This window comes from Diuraphis noxia, unplaced genomic scaffold, assembly GCF_037042655.1.
Source record: "Diuraphis noxia isolate RWA-SAM2 unplaced genomic scaffold, SU_Dnox_SAM2 contig0002, whole genome shotgun sequence".
Taxonomy (NCBI): Eukaryota; Metazoa; Arthropoda; class Insecta; order Hemiptera; family Aphididae; genus Diuraphis; species Diuraphis noxia.
Genome location: NW_028301712.1, coordinates 26,622,082 through 26,642,471, shown reverse-complemented (window position 1 = coordinate 26,642,471; position 20,390 = coordinate 26,622,082). Strand labels below are relative to the sequence as shown.

The 20,390-nt window shown below is 30.9% G+C and overlaps 1 protein-coding gene across 4 annotated transcripts in view; it reads left to right on the top strand.

Moving 5' to 3' along the window:
- LOC107165518 (discoidin domain-containing receptor 2-like) overlaps positions 1-20,390 on the top strand; it is a 255,393-nt gene that overhangs the window by 215,774 nt on the left and 19,229 nt on the right. For all 4 annotated transcript variants that reach the window (XM_089219518.1, XM_089219519.1, XM_089219516.1 and 1 more), the window contains 2 exons: positions 13,056-13,226; positions 17,233-17,363. In XM_089219518.1, coding sequence (XP_089075644.1) covers positions 13,056-13,226; positions 17,233-17,363 — 302 coding nt within the window. The remainder of the gene's footprint in view (positions 1-13,055; positions 13,227-17,232; positions 17,364-20,390) is intronic.

The window sequence follows — 20,390 nt, the reverse complement described above, 5'->3', positions numbered from 1 at the left end:
AATTACAAAAATAAATATTGGCTGATAGGGGGAAATCCTCTGTTGGTCACATCCCGGATAGATGATCATTTCATTATTAAGTAATCTGGTGGTAGTTACTTTTAGTTCATCCTGGTAGATTACATGGACTTTGTTTATATGACTAGATGATAGATACAATGTCTTCGATGTGACTGATTATTTTGTTAATTTGCAGTCTTATACCACCTCCTTACAAGAGAAGTAAGATTTAGGGATTTCGAGTTAATTGATTTTTCTGTGTATGAAGTGAAACATTCCGCCTGGAGGTTGCATGTCAAAGGTCTGAATGTTTGATTTGCATTTGATTTTACAGTTGAGTAGATTTAATGCGGGGTGATGTGTTGACTTTGTAGGATATTTAGTGTTACGAAATTGTCAGTTTTTGAATTCAGTTGCTGAAAATATTAAGTGATTTTAGACTAAAAACTTTTGATGCATTTTTGAAGGTCTTTACTTGCTTGGCATCTTCTGCAGTTGGCTGGATATGGTTAATTACAAAGTGCAATATTCAACAAAAAGTCCTTTTTCGTAAATTAGCTTAAAATTTGATTTTCACTACATCGAGTTAACTTTTGGTTAGATTAATAATTTTTATTTTTATCACTGGTCTAAAGCTCAAAAATTTTTACTAATTTAATATACCAATTCGTATAATCAAAGTTATCTAAATGTTCATTATAATTTTTAGACACTCATCAACTCATCACTTTACAATAATTGTCTGTGTTATATTTTTATTATTTATTTCACGATATTTATAATCCAACTAAGTATACATGGTATTTATTTTTTAGTTGTTTCATTCTAAAAAAATAATGAATTTATCCATCTTATACGAATTTAAAAAAAAAAAAAAACTTTATTGTATTTCTTATTAATAGTTAGAGTATATGACTATAATAAGTACTTATAGTAATCGTGAAAAAATCATCAAAAATAGTTTCAGTAATTATATTCGTATATGCACGCAAATTGGAAAATTGAATAATAATAATAATATACATTAGCCATACTATTATATATAGATCAAAGGTTATTCAGTAGCTAGGGACAGAGTAGTTACGTTACTTTTTATATCTAAATAATTTCGCAGAGTAGGCTGTATACAATGGTGATGTAATCGTCTTCACTTATTAAGGCACCGCTTATCCATTTGAAGAAAAAATATTATTTTATTATGAATATTTCTGTAATACGTTCCTAACTAACGGGTTAATTCTTTCAGAGAAAGAATCTGTTGACATTTGTGGTTAGTTATATTTCAGTTTTCATATTTCGATATTTTTTTCCGGATGAAATAGTCGGCTAATATACATTATATATAAATGTTTGCTTTACACTGTCGTTAATTATAGGTTGTGCGCCTTGTTAAAATGTACAACTTCTGTCCCTATAGATATTATGTACATCGTACATGACATCATTTTCACGATAGTATAATAATAATAGTTTAATATCTGCGCTAACACCCGGATACCATCATAACTATTTCATTACCGAAACTGATGTATACACACATACATATAACATTAGTCACTACTACTATCGTCACAATAATACTATATTATTATTATATGAATGTGGCCTAACCTTCGCTGGTCGTTGGTATTGATGACGTATGGTGAGAGCTAAAAGCTTGGTCATGTAAACACGGCCGGTGGGGATAATTTCAGCACCGCCGTTCAAGTTTTAACGCATTGTATACCCTTCATATATATATATATATATATATATATGCTCAACCCTGGTATAGTATATCTAAATAATATTTGTGGATGTCGACACGGTACTAGGTGCGTTGGCGGACGCCGAAGGGGGTAATGAAGAATTATACGATCTGTGGAAGAGGGACCGCCGTATAACGCCACTGTACGTCATATTATTATTCTCTCGCTCAGGTTGGTGTATTCGTATAGTACCTATACAATATTCTGTGTATAATCATTATAGATGCAAGCGAGAAGGGTATACTGTCGTTTTTTTTTTTTTTTTTTTTGCACCGTAGTATAACCGACTTCGGATACAGATCGGGTAATTATATTATTACGTTACCTACGCGTATGCTGTACTGCTATTACCATAATATATTATGCGTACAACAAGGTCCGCGGGCCATCGTTCGGACATAACATATCATGTGTACCCTCCAGCCCATAATATTAATAATATTATATAGCAAACGTGTCCGATCGCGTCATCCCCCTCCTTCCCGAATAAGCCCCGCTCTAGTCATCCCAGAGGGCCATTGTGCGACGATCGAAAAACACGTGCCGAAAGCGACCTAGTCCCGTTGTATGCGTCCAACCGAATTTACGACGCTCGCGAGACTTTTGACCGGGACACTGGTCCGGACCAACGCATTGCCCCCGGACAATCCTCTATACCCGTACACAATACCATACACAATATTATTATATTAAACCATGGTAGTCGCCTGCCGACACACGCGTACAAGTAATGGTTTCGCCCTATATCATGATACATTTTAATGGACACGCGTGTGTGCCCGGGGCAGCAATGACGTAGGTACATCATTATACTAAAATACTAATTATAACTTAATATAATGATTAGTTATTATCATATTGAATTTATAAATAATGGTTAGACTCAACGCCAGCAAGTATATCTATGTTTACAATTTTGTAACATTATTATTTTATTATGTTATTTTTCATCATTGTATTCTATTATTGTACCAGGAAGGATGGAAAGCGTATCACACCACGATGTATACATTATATGTATTGATGACGTGACGTGTTTTTTAAACGAAAAAAAGTATCCCGTCGAAAATAATATGCATAAGCATGCATTAAATGTAAAAGAGAGAAATTCTGTGAAAGTGTGAAATAGAATTTCACAAAAACTATGGTTGTTTTAATATTAATAATATTATTATGAATGAGTATTGGGCATTGAACGTGGTGTACCTAAATTGCCTATTCAAGACGCCGTGTTACTTTAATAATAATAATTGTATAACTAAAAATGACATGATTAAAATTCTATCATTCGTCGTCCGATAACCCTGCAGATAAACGATAAAACAACATGCGGGAAAAAGTTCATTTTGAAAATGTGCATCGAGATCGAGGGTCCTTGATCTTACCTCAGTCAGTCTCCATAAATTAAACATTGTATCAGTAAAAGATAATAGATTATTAATAAAATTACCATATTATAATCATTTGAATATGATTCACCTTTTATAAGTTTTTAGAGATTTTTTTAATGGATTAATTCGCATTTTGTTTTTTTTTTTAATTGAAGCAGATGAAAAAAAAAATCTTTATCGGAATACATTTTTATTAACATTTTATCAGCAGTGAATGGTGTTATAAAATAATGGCGATGTTATAAAAGATAATAATATTATAAAGTGGCAAATCGTTATGTATATAACCATGTTATACTTAAGTAATTATAAAATGTGTCACGATATGAAATGGAAAAATTAAATAATTTCTACTACCAACAAGTTGAGAAAGATTATCTATATCATGAATAATCTCTACATGAGATATTAGATTATAAGGACTAAGGACATAAAAACTATCTACTTAATTCTTTTTGAATCCATAATCACTTATGGTATAATTGGTTGGGGCAGTGCCTATGATAATGTGCTATTACAGCTTCAAATATGCCAAAATACCATTACTAGAGTTGCCTGTAATAAAAAGTGGAAATATCCAATAAAAAAATTATGTGATGAATTCAATGTACTCAATATAAAGAAACTATATTATATAAAATCCTGTACCATTTACCTAAAAAACATAATCTATTATCTCTTTTAAATCACAATGTTAACACTAGATATGCAGCAAATAACAATGCACTAAAATTTCTTAAATAACGGGATGTCGTAAAACGTATGATTTCATTGGGACACAGATACATATTAACCAAATGCCCAGAGGAGTGGATGATATGTACCTTCCAATATTCAAAAAGTATTCAATCTTTGAATCTTTCAAAGCTTGTTCATGAATACGATGCTTCAAAATTTCAATATCACGATTAAAAAATTTACTATGTACAAATCACTTTTTTTTTTCAATTTGTTTGTTTATTCTGCTGTTTTAATTTATAATATTGAATTTTGATTTCGATTTTTATTGTGTGTCTTAGTTAATAATACTAAGACAAAAAAAATTTTAAATGTGTTATGATGTATAACATAATATAATAATGGATAGTGTATAATATTAATAATAAGATAACTCATAGGCCTCCATACGAGTTTAAACTCAGTGAGGCCTAGTAATCTCTTTGATAAAAAAAAAAATAATAAAAATATATGACATAATATTATTTATAATGGTTGATTATAATTATTTAGGATATTACGGATTTCGAGTCAAGATCCACTAAAATACCCATAATTCAACAGTGTTAACAAATTAAGTGATCGTCTCGAATGCTTACAACTCTCTGTTCATCATTTTTTTTTTTACACATTCCTAACGATATAACAGTTACGATAAAAGAATAATTATTAATAATTGGTAGTTTCAAGTGGTAGTTACAAGGGTTGGCTGTGGATAATAAACGAGCCCCTCTGCACGGACAACTAACAAGTGTGCGTAAGTTTGTGTTATAGCGTGCGTCTACTCGGTTGCATATCGAGCAGTACGTGAACACCTAATCTGTCTGATGCGTGTGTTTTATATCATCCCTTTGGCTGCATATTCTAATCTTTGAGCGTTAGATCTGTAAAGCTTAAGCAATTTTTTTTAACTCTTTTCAATTTTAACGACAATGCTTCGACAACGCTGCTAAAATGTCATGCCTTTTTCATGGTGCCTCGAATGCACACCGTATAATATAATAATATAATATATTATTATACCTAACCTTTTGGCGGCTGTTGTATATTTTAATTTATGTGGTTATAACTTTAACTTTAAAGAGACTACACGCAACCTATATTTTTGCTCAAAAACATACTGTACAGGAAAAGCTCTCACGCATCATACAATGATGCGATTTAAATAATTTTTTTTTAACAGAAACAAAAACCCTTCTAACAATGTACATTGAACTTAGATTTTTTAAATTCCATATTCTATAACCATATAATATGATTTTGAATTTGGTCAATCTTTACAAGCTTTTGTTATTTTTATCATGTTTGTTTTGAGCTACCTACAAAATTAAAAATCGAAATTCAATATGCCCAATTGAAAAATATCATCTTTCTAACGAAAAAAAAAATTATAAAATCAGTCGACACTACGATGAAAGATTTTTTTGTGTAAATCTCGATTTTAATGAAAGATTACGATTTTCATTTTTAGTCAGCAGTGCTGTTGACAACTGACAAGTGCGTATATTTCTCCTTATTAAAGACACACAAGCAGATCACTAAATTAAAATATTTGCCGCAGTGGTTAGGACGAAGAGACTATACGAAAAGTACTTTTTACTCACAGAAAACACGTACCTTCCTAACTCAAAACACAAACATAAATATTAAATCAAACTCGTTTGCTTTAAGATAACCACGTTTAAGTTTTCAACATTTACATCGGATAGCCGTAAAATATTATATTAACCCTACTCAATTGTCAACAGAATGTAACGTAACTACATAATATTATACACCAGGTACATCATCGTCCTTTAAATTTTGCTCGTAATAAATATAGGAAATTCACTGCCATACAGCGCATATACGCATATGGTAAACAGTTTTAACGATACCTTTGAATTATTATTTAATATGTTTTTACCGACACTATTGGAATTATGTTTCATAAAACGAAATCGTGCAGATGCCTATCTGAAAGTAAAGGCTGGTTGTAATACATTTATAATATATTATGTTAAGTAATAATTTCTATAGGTATCTACCTACTTTATTAAAGTGAAAATTGATTTGAATTAACTAATTTCTCCAGAATGTGTACATAATTAATCAGAAACACTGTGTGCTTACTAGATGTCCGTTAATGTTAAAACTTTTATAACTATGATCTGAACCGTAACACTTACAGCCGGCGGTAGACGGTTCTTGAACCGAAATAAGCTGCTTTAGAACTAATCAATTGTTGTGAATAATGAATCAGAGGTATTTGGTCTGTCTAACAAACATTTAAGTTTTCAACGTACTTGAATACCAGATTATACGCGATAATAATAAGTAGGTACTGAACGTTAACTGAATACAGGGTGCATGCTTATGGAAAAAGGGTAAGATATGTGCTACTGTTATTGCACATAATATAACGAATCTTTTTTTGACATTCAATGTAATTTGCTGTGTAAATATCAAATATTTCTATAAATAAGTAAAAATTGAAAGCCAAATAATTACTCACCATGTTGTTTATTTCAAATTTGCTAGAAAATTATTTTTATTTTTATCGAAGACAATAAAAATGAATTCGTTTATATTGTATTAAAATATAATCATTTATTTTTTATTATTTTTTTGTACGGGATTAGTTAATAATACAGCATTGTACCTTTGTGAATTTACTTGTTCTGCTATGAAATAAAATGACGAACAAAAGATAAGGCATTTCATTAAGAATTTTCATTTTTTGGTTATTTACGATAAACACAAAGAAAATATGAAACACTTTTTTATACACAAGCAGAGACAATACACACCATTATTTCTTTTGTGAAATGTAATTTTAGTTCCCTTTATTAACGGACGAAAATATTTAATAAAAGAGGTAGACATATTATTATCATTAAATGATTTTTAAGATTTCTTATTACTTAGAATTTTTAATATTCTTATAATTTAAGGCTTGACTTTAACATTTTAGTTAATTATGATTCATTTTAGACATAATCATCATATTAAATTATATTTTGTTTTTTTAATTTAATATTAATTTTCTTAAAAACATAAATTTTTGACAATGAGCAAACGTGTACTTTCTTATTCTGTAGAGCTTTATAAATTTATAATTTAATAATTTTTTTTTAAATATTACGTTTCTAGTTTGTCCTCAGGGTATTTGTGTATTTCCATCATTAGAGGTGTTTGTAATAACAAATGATAATTTTCACTAAATTTATATAAATTCCGACCTATATTATGTGGAACCTATAAACTTACCACAAATCATTGACAGAGCTCTCATCCCATAAAATCTTGTTCAGTTCTGGTCTCTACTCCTAGAAAAACAACGTATCAATCAATCACCAGCCGAGGTAATGGTAAACTATGTACACCAAGTTAACACTACGAATCCAATGGATCCATAAATGTTTCGTGTTCAAATTTATTCTCACTCGCATGGTACACGCAAACACTTTTCGTTATATATATATATTGTATTATTATTATATTAAACTCGACAGACATAGGCATGTACATCGCACACAGAAAGAAAAAGAAAAAAGAGAGAGAGAGAGAGAGTAAGAGGAGGCAGAGATAGAGAAATGGCAAATAGTTTTGTGAGAAGTTCGCAAAACGTGTGTATAGTGTAGTGGAGGGAGAGCATTGCGGGGGATTGTCAGAGCTAATGCGCGAAGACTTATACACGGTCGTTGAACGTGTAGAGAAGTTCGGTGGTAATACTTAACGAACAGATGCCCACGTGTTCGCCATTCGCTGAACTTCGAAGTTGATTAATTTGGTAAGGTCTTCGTGGACAATAATCGTACATGCGACACCGTGAGTTCGTTGTCGACAGTAGCGATGGTGGTGTGGCGTACGGTGGCGATTCCACAACACTTGCAGGAACAAGATGAAACGTCTTTTAGACACTGCAGAGAGCGATCAGTGCAGAGCTGAACTTATGTCAAAATCCAACAACTACCTATGCTGTAACTTGTAATGCGACCTAGCTACTGAATTTACCACTGAAGTACTTTTCGAAGTATTTCGATCGTATATTGTCATCATAATATTACAATAATTAAATAACGTCAAATTACCAAACGCTCCTAGACAGTATTGTTTATACCTATATAGTTTGTACGAGCGACGAGCCCAACGATATTATAATATAATTTTATACTTATATTTTAATCACGTCCAAACGTATTTACAATATTATTACATTAACGTTGTTGCGAAACTAACGAATGTTGATAATGTCTAAAGAATACGCGCCAATTACTCCATTTATTTTAAAATAATTCGAAGAATTTTCATGTATCCCCAGGACAATATATAATTTTTAGCTTATTGATGAGTGCTTTTAAATATTTCAAAAGACCACCCGGGTGGATATTAGATTGGGTACCCAAAAATGGTCAAGAACGACGGTCGTTAGGATGTAGTTATTTAATTTTCAATTTTCAATTTATAATTTCTTGTTTTTCTCGAAAACTACTGATAAAATATTCAAAAGGGTATAACTTCAAAGACTTAACTGCTTCCGACATAAATTAATGCTATTATCAAACTTTTTATTTTACTGATTGTACAGTAAAGTTAAAAATTCCGTATAAAACAAATAATTTCAAAAATAGCATATTTTTCGATTTAAAATCTATGAATTAATAAAAATTATTTGATTTTGTACGGCCGCCATCAGATTTGTTACTACTCACTTTAGTAGAAATATATTTACATTTGTAATTGTGTGTATCATAATTGTATGTATATTTAAATGAACTTAAGCACTTGTGTTTTGTTATTACATACTTTTTTTTAACTGATTTATATAAAACATTATGTACCAGTAAATATTTACAATAAATATAGCTAAATTTTCAATCTACATGTCCATTATCGTGTATTTTTGATGAATTTAAATCAATTAAATGATATTAAATATTAGTTATATATATTTTCTCATCCAATTAAATTTGTATAGACATTAAGCTACTTCGATTACACTATTTCATTGACAGTAATATTACGTAGGTACGTATATTTTAAACGTATTTATTTCGTGGTTATAAAAATAATATTATGAACTATGACTAATTAAAGTATACTATTATGTAATAATCATCAAAAATTTACATTCGTAAGAAGACTATGTTTAACATTTTGATTTTTTTTTAACCATAATTTTTAATTTTTTTTTAGCTTGATCAACGTTGAGTTCCAACTATGTTTTACAGTCGACTTGCTGGTTAGCTATCACTGTTTCGCGTTTACAAAATCATCTGACCGTTTTACGCTCATGACCATTAAATTAATTGAATGTTTACTTGCGCTGAACACCCACGAATCTGCAAATCACGCATTTAATAATTTTCGCGTTTAGACATATCGTGACGAACTGAGTGAAAGGAAACGCAAACGTAAGCGATGGATTCTGCCACGCCAGCTTAAATCAAATAATTTAATAATAATAACAATACGATTTATGCAAGATACGTTCACGAATAGTCTTTTTGATCCCAGTAAACAGTTGTGGTGTGGAGATAATCAACAATCCGGACCACGGTGATTGATTCCAACACCATCGCCTTTTTTGCACGCTCAAATTGTCAGGCCTGAAACATGTGCACTACTGAATTTGTCGAAAACCACTTTGTCTCTCGCATTACGATATATTCATAACTATTAATACGAGTTCAGACTATTTTCCCACTACAGTGTTTGTTTATGAGGAATTGTTTTCTTCTGTATATCGTTAATCAGTTGAATTCTTACTATGTCTTTTGTTATTTCTAAAGGTACTACAATAATATTATTATGTATTTAACTATTAGTGTGGTCCATGTTCAGGGTTTTCTTGTTATCCAAGAGATCAAAGTGTAAAATTGTTTGTAGGAAAAACAATTGAAGGTCATTATAGTGACCAGTTTATCATGCGCTTAGAAATTGTTAAATATTTTCAACTATACGTTATATCATCGTAAGTCTTAACCATTCGGCGTAAACAGAATGCACGGCGATCGTGAAATAGTACCTTTGAATCGAAATTCAAATTAAATTAAATTAAATCCATGTTAATAAGCCAAGATCAACAATGTCGTAGGGCTAATTACCATAAGATGGAATTATAATATATTTGAGCAATCTATAAATATTTTATTCCCCACCGAGTAGATACGTCTCAGTGACACAACAGGTACAAACTTATGTGCATCGTGGTAAACGGAAAAAAAGTCCCCGGAAAAAAAGATCCGGAAAAAAAGTCCCCGGTGAAAAAGTCCCCGGTAAAAAAGTCCCATGGAAAAAAAGTTCCCGGAAAAAAAGTCTCCCGTTGCAGTATAAGGGCTAGTTCACATGAGAAGCGTTAAACGCGCGTTTATAATTACTATGCAGCTGTATCATAACGCGCGTTTACAGCTTTCTGGCGCGTTACAAAGCGTTAATGCGCGTTGCCATATCTCATACGTAAATTTTCTAAACGGGCGTTTAACGCTTCTCATGTGAACTAGCCCTAAATAAAACGATATGGGTGCTTTTATCATTTATCCCAAAGCACTTATAGAAAAATACAAAATCTGGGCTTGAGTAAACAATATAAAGAAGACGAAAACTTCAATTTATATTGTGCTATGATGGATGGATTAGCTTTTCTCCCTGTAGATAAAGTTGGTGAGGGGATGAATTATTTAAAACAAAATTGTCCAACTGGAGCAGAAGATCTACTACAGTATTTTGATGAAAATTATGTTGGAGGTACGTTCAGGAAAGTTAAAAAAACAAACAATATAATTTTAAGAAGAACACCACCATTGTTTGTACCAGAATCATGGAACGTTAATTTAACAACTCTGTCGACAAATCCGCACAGAACTAATAATGCTTGTGAGGGCTGGAATAATAGGTTTTCCCATCTCGTCGGCATTAAACATCCCAGTATTTGGAAACTACTTACAAAAATGTGTCAAGAAGTTGGAACGGACAAAGCAAGAATGGCATTGGCTGAAATAGGAGAAATTAACCGGAGAAAAACAAAAGCTGGTAAAAAAATTGAAGTACGATTAAATATTTTATGTCAGCGTTTTGACGAGGACGAATCTAAAGATGTTCCTAATTTTTTAAAACATATAGGTCAAAATTTAAGAAAAAGATCATTTTATTAAATACTGATTAAAAGCATTTCATATTTTATAAATAACATACGACATATTTTATTGTTTTACATATCTTTTATATTTTTTAGCATTTTTATATTTTTTAAATACCTAACATACGACATATTTTATTATTTAACATAATATCTTTTATAACTAATTAAATAATTTTTTATATTTTTTAAATAATATTATACGACATATTTTATTAAATTTTAAATTATTTTACGAGAGGAATATATCTTATATATCTAAATAAATGTATTTTTATATTTTTTAATTAATATTATTAAAGATGTTTAAGATATTGAATTATTATAATATTTTGTACCTATTTAATTTAGTTGTTTGTTAATTATCTTCAGCAAAATATGTAACATGTAAGTAACCTATGGGCTATGTACCTATATAAATTATAAATACCTATACGATAAAAGACTTAATTTAAATCAAATATTAATTTGGGGACTTTTTTTCCGTGGGACTTTTTTTCCGTGGGACTTTTTTACCGGGGACTTTTTCACCGGGGACTTTTTTTCCGAATCTTTTTTTCCAGGGACTTTTTTTCCTACATTCGTGCATCGTAATGTCAGATCATTCATTTGATTATTATTATTACTAGTGTGACGATGATTTACTCATGAATCACAATAACATATTTTTTAATATATATATATATATATAACTATCCGCATGTCAGTCTATAATAATCTTACCGGAAACGTCCACGTGGGATCCGATGGGTTTAAGATGTGCCTAGTGCCTACACGTATAATCCGTGCCGGTGCATTAACTCTTCGACTTCTCTCCTCACCGCCGGCGCCTATAACATGTATTCATATATAATATATATGTATCAGACACTCCATTGAAACGTGCCATTTACAAATGCTAAACTAGTCGGTGCTGCAGAAGTTTGTTTTGCTTAATGTTTACCGACCGGAAGTCCGGAGCTTATGTTTCGCAATACAAAATTCCCGCCCCCGTCGTTTGGCCGAGGTCCTTACGCGTTAAGATATGGCTGTGAAGGAGGGGAATCTCAGAAACTCGCGTGTCTATTATAAACGCGCCGAACTTTCTCTCTCGTGCTGACACTCCATTACGACCAAAACTTTACCACCGCCTATAATACGCAGTGTACTGCTTTCACGCGCGTTTATAATATAATATACACATAAATATATATATATATATATATATATATATATGTATACCTAAACAGCTCACGGTAAAGCCCAAAACAACCAAATATTTATTTATTTATTTCGCCAAAAGCTAAAAGTAGCTAAAACACGTCACTGACAAATGAATATTCGTAGTGCTATAATAGTGGTTCTAATGGGGATCGGGTTGGGGGTTACCTATCCTGGCTTAACAGCCTCACCACAAGCAATTACGAATCCTATAAGCAATTTTTATAAGTTGTAGGTACAATATTGAATTGTATGTATGTCTGTATATTGTATATTAAAGAAAACATAATATTATGAATACCTACTGTGAGTAAGTAACTCTTTCCATTAATACAATAATAGTTTTTGTAAATAATTTTGTAGAATACAATTATAATTATTTAATTTTAATTCTATTCAAATAATATTATTTTCACGGTCAAACTTATTTGTGTGCATCTCTCGACAAACTGCACACTATATCAGGAGAATTCATCTTTATGAATAAACTTCAAAGTTCAAATAACTAAAATGTATTTATTTATTTGTTTTATAATTTAATCAGTGAAAACTTTAATAAATAGGTAATAAAAACCTTTAAAAAAATATGCTTTGTTGTATATTTACATATAAATTACATGGTTCTATAATGTTTTTATGTAATAAAAAATATTGATCAGAACTAAAGTTATTACAGGTCTTGTTAAACACTGTTTACAAATACACCGTATGGCGTATGTGCAAAATTTTGCAGAGACGGTGTATTTAGGCCGGCTGCCTACACGCAGGCAGTTTTTTAGATTTTTTTTAATATGTACAAAAAAAAAACGTGTTTACTGTTTTAAAACAGTTAGAACATTATAACGTACATTTTATTAATCAAGTTTTTTTTTCTTTCAGAAAACGTAGTAAGCTATGTGGCACCCAGAGCCGATACTGAATTCGAAGACATCAGCTACGACGGAGACCTGGGACGGTCACTTATGACAGGAGGTCTGGGAATGCTGACGGACAGCTTGTACGGAGCAGACGATTTCTTGCAATTCGATTTGCAATTCCATAAGCCTCTCAGTGAGTATTATTCATATTCACAACAAAAACGCACACGCGTATTTCATTTAAGTCAAAACAAATAAATATACATTTTTCAACCACGGAGTTCAATGTTTGTGGAATCAATACGTTTTTGACATACCTCGTGATAAAATTATTACTCCGAAAATTATTTTCTTTGTGCATATTTTATAGCTTTCGAGAAAATAATTTGGTTCATATAATATTTCCGTAAAATAACAATCTATTATAACGAACAATTTATCTATGACCCAATTATGGTATAACAATTCGTTTGTACTATCAAATAAAGAAATAAAATGATACCTGATAATGTATTTGCATCTTATATATACATATATATTAAATATAGCAGCAATATTAACAATAGAGTAGTTTGAGAGTTGGTAGGTAAGTCATTGGTAAATAATTATAAATTCTTTGAAAAAAATAAATACAAAGGTTGATAAAGCTTGTGGTTTTAATATCAAAATAATATGATTTTCTACAATATTACAGCGACCTTCTTTAATTCTCACGCCAACAGCATGTTTTAAAATAATGCATTAAATGTTATATTAATTTTGTATTTTACTGGCGCTTGATGTGCGCTGTAAATTTATCTCTTTAATAATATTTGTACGATGTGTTTGTATAGTATAATAGTTGTAGGAATAACGGAGAATTATGGAGAATCGTTATAAATCGTAGCCATATTAAAATCGAGGCATGCACCTAGCTAATAATATCATAATATAATATAAACCACCGAGGCGTGGACACGATAATATTATAAAATATGTGTACTACGTGCCATTATGCAACAAATAACAATAATAATAATGTATTTGTGCAGTGGACTTAATATATGTTTATTGTATATTCTGTTTGAAGCGTCGCGACGACGGTGTTTCACCACTGCCAATTCTTTCTAACTCCGCTAGCGTTATATTGTAAAAAATAATAATGATATTAATATTAATAATACGACACGTTCGGAAGAGTTGTACAGCTTAAGTATAAGGGGGGAGAGGTTAGTGCTAAGCCTACAATCACATTTATTAACCCCTCATTCAATAATGGTATATTGTATAGGACTTCTGCCTTAATAAATCTCAAACGCTTACGGTTGTACACTCGAGTTAGAAAATATGGCGTTTTCGTTCGACATCGCTCCTTTGACATGCATTATATACAGTTATGTAAATCGTAATTGCTCTGTGCGAGGCGGAGACAAACGTCGTGAATTATTTCAACGGTTTTGCACGTGTACAAGTTGTACGTATTTGTGTATATTATAAACATGAATACACATCAAGTGCAAAGGCAAAAAGCGGTGCCCTACACCACTGGCACCCACCAAACGGTATAAACCAGCGGGCAGACTGCAGTAACTCCATGGAGGCTAAACCAGCAGCGATGACGACCGCGCCTATTATTTCCGAACACCATAGTACTTTGTGGGTTCTCTACACATAACTATTATTATTGTTGTTGTTGTTGTTGTTGTTGTTGTTGTTTTTGTTATGTTTCCAAAAATATGCCTGCTGAGAAGTTTCCGCGGTTGAACGTATAGATTGTTCGAAGTGTCGATGTACAAATACGATGAAAAAAAACCTCGAGGTCTTTGGCCGGCTTTCTGAGTATTATTTCGAGGTCCGTGTATTTTATTGTGGGTTCCTGATGCCGCTGGAGTCTAGTAGTATAGGTAATTGGCCGACGGCAGGAAGAGAAAAAAATAAAACTTTTCTTTGTAGTGTTATGAGGTATTATTTAAATTAAACTATTATTTTTTTTTTAATCTTTTTATTCCGACAAAACAGATAATTTATGTATTACAATTTCGATTCACCTTTTTCCTTTGAGTTTGAACTTTAGTGTTGGAGAGAGGGAGTTATTATAATTAAATAATAAAAGAATAATATCAGGAAAATTATTTAAACAAAAATAAACGGATTAGTAAATATACATGAGCACAATAAAAACTCAAACTTAATATAATATAGCATGGCATCTAAAAATAGATAAATAATGATAAATAACGGGGAACACTAAAATTATTATACATAAGCTTAAATTCTACTCTATTTATTTTACCACAAACTAATTAGATTTGTCTAACGAAACTTTAAAAAAATAGATATTCAGTTTCGAAGAAATTTCTGGTACCATATTTAATTTTGATTTTACTTTTCTTGTATAAAAACCAATAATTATTCAAGTCGCTACTCCTCGAATACAGAACTAGTACGCTCTCACACACTGCACGGTGAATTTAATAAATTATAACGCACGTTTCGGATTATAAGAGGCTAAAATATGATTTATTTTTGAGTAATGTAAGATGTGAAAATACCGTATATGCTACACAATTTAAAAATCATGAAAATAAAACAGCCAATACTAAAATGAAATAAAATATTTATTTAAAATTTATTTAAAATTTATTTATAAATACAAGTGGATGGTATCATACAAACAGTGAATATTTGTGTTAAAAAAAGTAAATTTGTATTACCAAAAAAGTATTGTTTGATATTAAAATAGTAGTTTCAATCTATATACGCATGAAAAAAACTGATTGAATGAATTTATTATATAAAATATTTAAAATACATTGAAAGCAGTATTTCAGAGGATGGACGTCACAAAATAACAATAATATTAATAATTTATATGATTGCATATGCGTGAAAAGAGCATTCTAGACCATTTACTCATTAAACTAATAGCGAAAGCGTCAATGTGTCTGTAAAGTAGAAATTCTTAACGATCTAGTATGAAGCATGGCATTGTTTTGTTGCAAAAGAATTCTCTAAAATTTGTTCAGCAGAAAAAACAAGGCGGGACCTTTTGAGATTTGGCACTTCAGAAAATCGCTATAAATATCTCGTGATGGACTGAAAGAATAGCCAACGTAAAGGTATAATACAAAATAAAAGGAAATGATGGCAATGTATTCAACACAGAAGGCATATAACAATAGGACTTATACGTGAAAAGTTTAAACGATAATAATTGAAGGAGATAATAATATGTCAGATGAGGAAGGCCAAGGGTCAAATATATTTATACATTATGATACCTATAGCACAGAGTTAAGGGGAGAAATGAAACCGTCTAATGTAACGATTATAACGAAAAAAAAAGGCTTCTTTAAATTGACCAAAGCGTGTTTTAACATATATTGAACGTCAATATACTGAATCTAGGACAGAATTATTGCGTTGATGTGAGAGTACACAATTGATAATAAAATGCATTTAAAATTTATAAATATGTACCTAAAACCATTTCACTGACAAAAATTAACAAACTAAGAAATGGTTATTTTTATTCTTATAATATTATACAAAATACAATTCAACTGTAAATCAACTACAATTCAACTGGTTTGCTATTTTTTTAATTTATTAATTTTTTTTTTTTTTATATAAAAACTATTTTTAAAAACACTTCTGAATCATTCGCGTAACATTCACAGTACAATTTAATAAATATAATGAAGCTCGATACGCCTTTTAAACTTTCTCATCGTATGTACTTAGCTATTGAATAAATGATCATCAAAAAAAATAAATATATTGGTATAAATAAAACATTTCCAACATTTTGAATCGAATAAAAAACATTTACCTATTTATTGCATAAATTTGAAATATATTTGTTCGAATTTACACATAATATGTATTATTATATATTAATATTATGCACCTGGTATTATAATATTATTATTTAACTCTCGGTAAATAATGTACGTCCGTTTGACCATTCAAATGTGTATACGGTCTTTGTGCGATAAGCCTTCGTTATTTTTTGGTTAGATGAAAAAAAATGCACAAAGATAAAAATTTATAATATTATATTTTCTCCTTTCTTTGTCCCTTTGCCGTAATTCTTCCGGGTCCTTGAATACGTTTAAAGATCGCTCCACATAATATATTCTTCAGGCCATTATAATAATAAAACGTGTATAATTTTTGTTGAAATTTTGCTACGATTGAATATACATTTCTTATTGTAGGCAAGAGATGGGTCGGCTGGTCAAACGATTCAGTCGGCAATAAGTTGGATTTGGTGTTTGAGTTCAACGGATTCCGCATGTTCAAAGAAGTAAAAATACACAGCAGTCATATACCGACCAGAGACGTAAAGGTGAGTGTATCGTTCGTCAGTATTAACTATTTTAAATTTTTATATACATATATTATATTTTCTACGCAATGAACATTGAATATAATAATATTTTATCAAAGCCTAATTGGTTGTACTGTATAATAATATAATATTGTGTATGGATAATTATTGTGGTAGACTTAACTGTTTTCTCGGATACGATCGTACATCTAGGATTACCGATAACTGCAAACAGAAGAAATCTGAAATACCAGGTTCATTTTATCATCATATTATAATATTATCACTTCTCACGCGAGCGTATCCACAAAATTGACAAAAAAAAAAACATAGAAACCCCTTTGTATACAGACACATGCGACCATTTTTGTGGATCAGTCGAATACAATGATGATCCGTTGCGTTTGACACAATTTTAAAAGGGACCCGATTCTTCCGCAGAAAAAACGTAGATCAAGAAATACAGTAAATCTTTTAGGTAACAGTTGTTTCGTGTAACTTATGGCACGTATAATCTTTAGCTGTAAAACACAAGACCAATTATATCAGTTTTAAAATAATTGTCGGGTTGGACAAACTTTTCCTCTGCTAAACCATATAATATAAATTAATAACTGACAATAAAATGCATGAGTGTCATATTGACTAAGGATAAACTATACCTATGTATAAATGTACTTAAAAGCTATACCATTATAAATGAACCCTATACATGGATCGTAAACGTTTTCTTGTTTTCCATTATATAGCTGCAGTTGTTGGGGTAATAATTCTTCGTGTATTTATATCATAGATCAATGGGCCTCAAATAAGTATTTCGTTTTTAGTATTATTTCCCATCAGTATGATTTTCCAATATTTTATATTTTTGTTTACCATATTTATTTTAAATTACATTAATGTTGGCTGCTCTGGGGCCAGCATACGATACACTCGAGGGAGCCTAATTTAGAAAGTGCCCTGTCAATGTATTCCCCCGTTATACCCCAAATGGTACCCTTGAAAATCATCGCTGGTTCGAGAATGAACACGACCCGTTACATTTTAGAATTCTAATATTCGAGTATAATACAATATACTCATATAGTAGTGCTGTAACCATACAATATTATAGAATAATGTTTGAAGGTACTCTCAAGTGGGTTCCGTGATGGCGTAATTATTGATATTGTTTTATTATTAGAAAAAAAAAATATATGAAGATCCAACAAACATAATATGACCTGTACGAAATGCAATACGATCGTTGTCACAGCGTTTTTCTGTGGTTTTCATGCACAACCCTCGAATGTCGGCCTCCTACACCGGTTGGCGATCATTGCAAATAAAACGTGCAATCGTTGTGCGGTGTTCATATTATGTGATAAGTGCCAGTGGATTTAATTTCCTGCTTCCACCCTACACTATTATTATCTTGAATACGACTCGCCCAGAAAACCGTTCCATCGTCGATATCGAAATCACTACGCTGGCCGATTTCTGCCTTAGAGGCCGCCCGCAATAAGCGACTTGTGCTGCTGCTGGTGCATTATATTGTTACCGTTATTTATTATTATTATTATTTATACTTTCCTACAGTTCAATGTTATAGTGCGCTATTATACGTATTATTGCGAGTGCATTGTTTCCTCGACGTCGCCCGCCCCCCCGTTTTCAAATTATTATTATTATTATTACACTGCAGAAATGGAGCAGCCGCCCGCCGAAAGTGGTCGCTCACCCTCCCCTATATACATAACGATATGCTCGCCGACCGACGCGAAAGCTCTCAATAGTAACGAACGGCCATTGTGTGCCACCGGGCACATTAAATATAATATACACATATATTATGTGGGTGTGTATGGGTGTGCGTGTGTATTACATCCACTGCCGCCGTCGGGTAAGTAATTTCGGTGTTAATACGATTCTAACAGGTTTCTTTCTGCTTCGCATTGCGTCTTGCCCTAAAAGCACGTCAGGGTGACGCGATCCGAGAGAGTTTAGTTCTCACTTCTCCCTGCAGTTTCATATCGACTGCTTTATTGACGGTTTTTATTTAGTCGCAATCGACTGTAGTATTGTTTCTGAACGGTATTTAACGTTATTTTTCTTGTCTATCTTTCAAGTACTTTGAATGTTTAAACATTTTTTTCTATTAAAATTCATTTTTGATTTAATATCCCTGATATCAGACTATTTCTTTGAAAATGTTCTCGTTTTCATTTTTTTCAAAAATCGAATCAATCTAGTTAGATAATTACGTATTGATTATTATTAAATTTTAATGAGTATTTATAAAATTCATATGTACTATTTTTACGCTTAATTTATCACGAGAGCTACGAGCATCATTGTGAATAAAAAAAATAATATTATTTCCTTGTACGAGCATAATATTATATCTATGCAGTCAATTAGTAATAAAAACTCGATATTAATTCTTTACGACTATATAATACTATCACGAAATTAATGTGCCAATTCGTTGAGATACTTAAAATGTTGATAGTATACTGATTTTTGAGAATCTTAAATATTATAATAGGTTCTTCAGTAGATTTATAGTTAAAATAATGTATAATTTTTGTTTTATAATTCATATTTTATATTATTTAGATACTATACCTACATTAAAATACTGCATTATACATATAATTTAAATTTAATTCATTTCAAAGATAATTTTCATAAATTATTAGCAAAATGTTACAATGGGGAAGTTAAAACAATTAAGTAAACACTTAATTTCATTTAAATTTTCAATCAAATATTACAAATTAAACAGCTGAATTATATGTATTTACAGCATTTGATTCTCCCGAATTGAACTTATACCTGTATGCATTGTCATTATTTATAAGAATATTATGTATATATTTCTAGCTTAAAAAACAAAAAGCGATCCTATATAGTACATACGTCTCATGATTTATGAGTTAGGTGTACTTGCTACGCAGTCTCAAAGTTAGTCATATTTATAAACGAATATATAAAGCATATACCTACCTCTCTCAGAATTTCTCGGTAGTATCTACAGCCTAAAAATGTTCATTTCGATACATA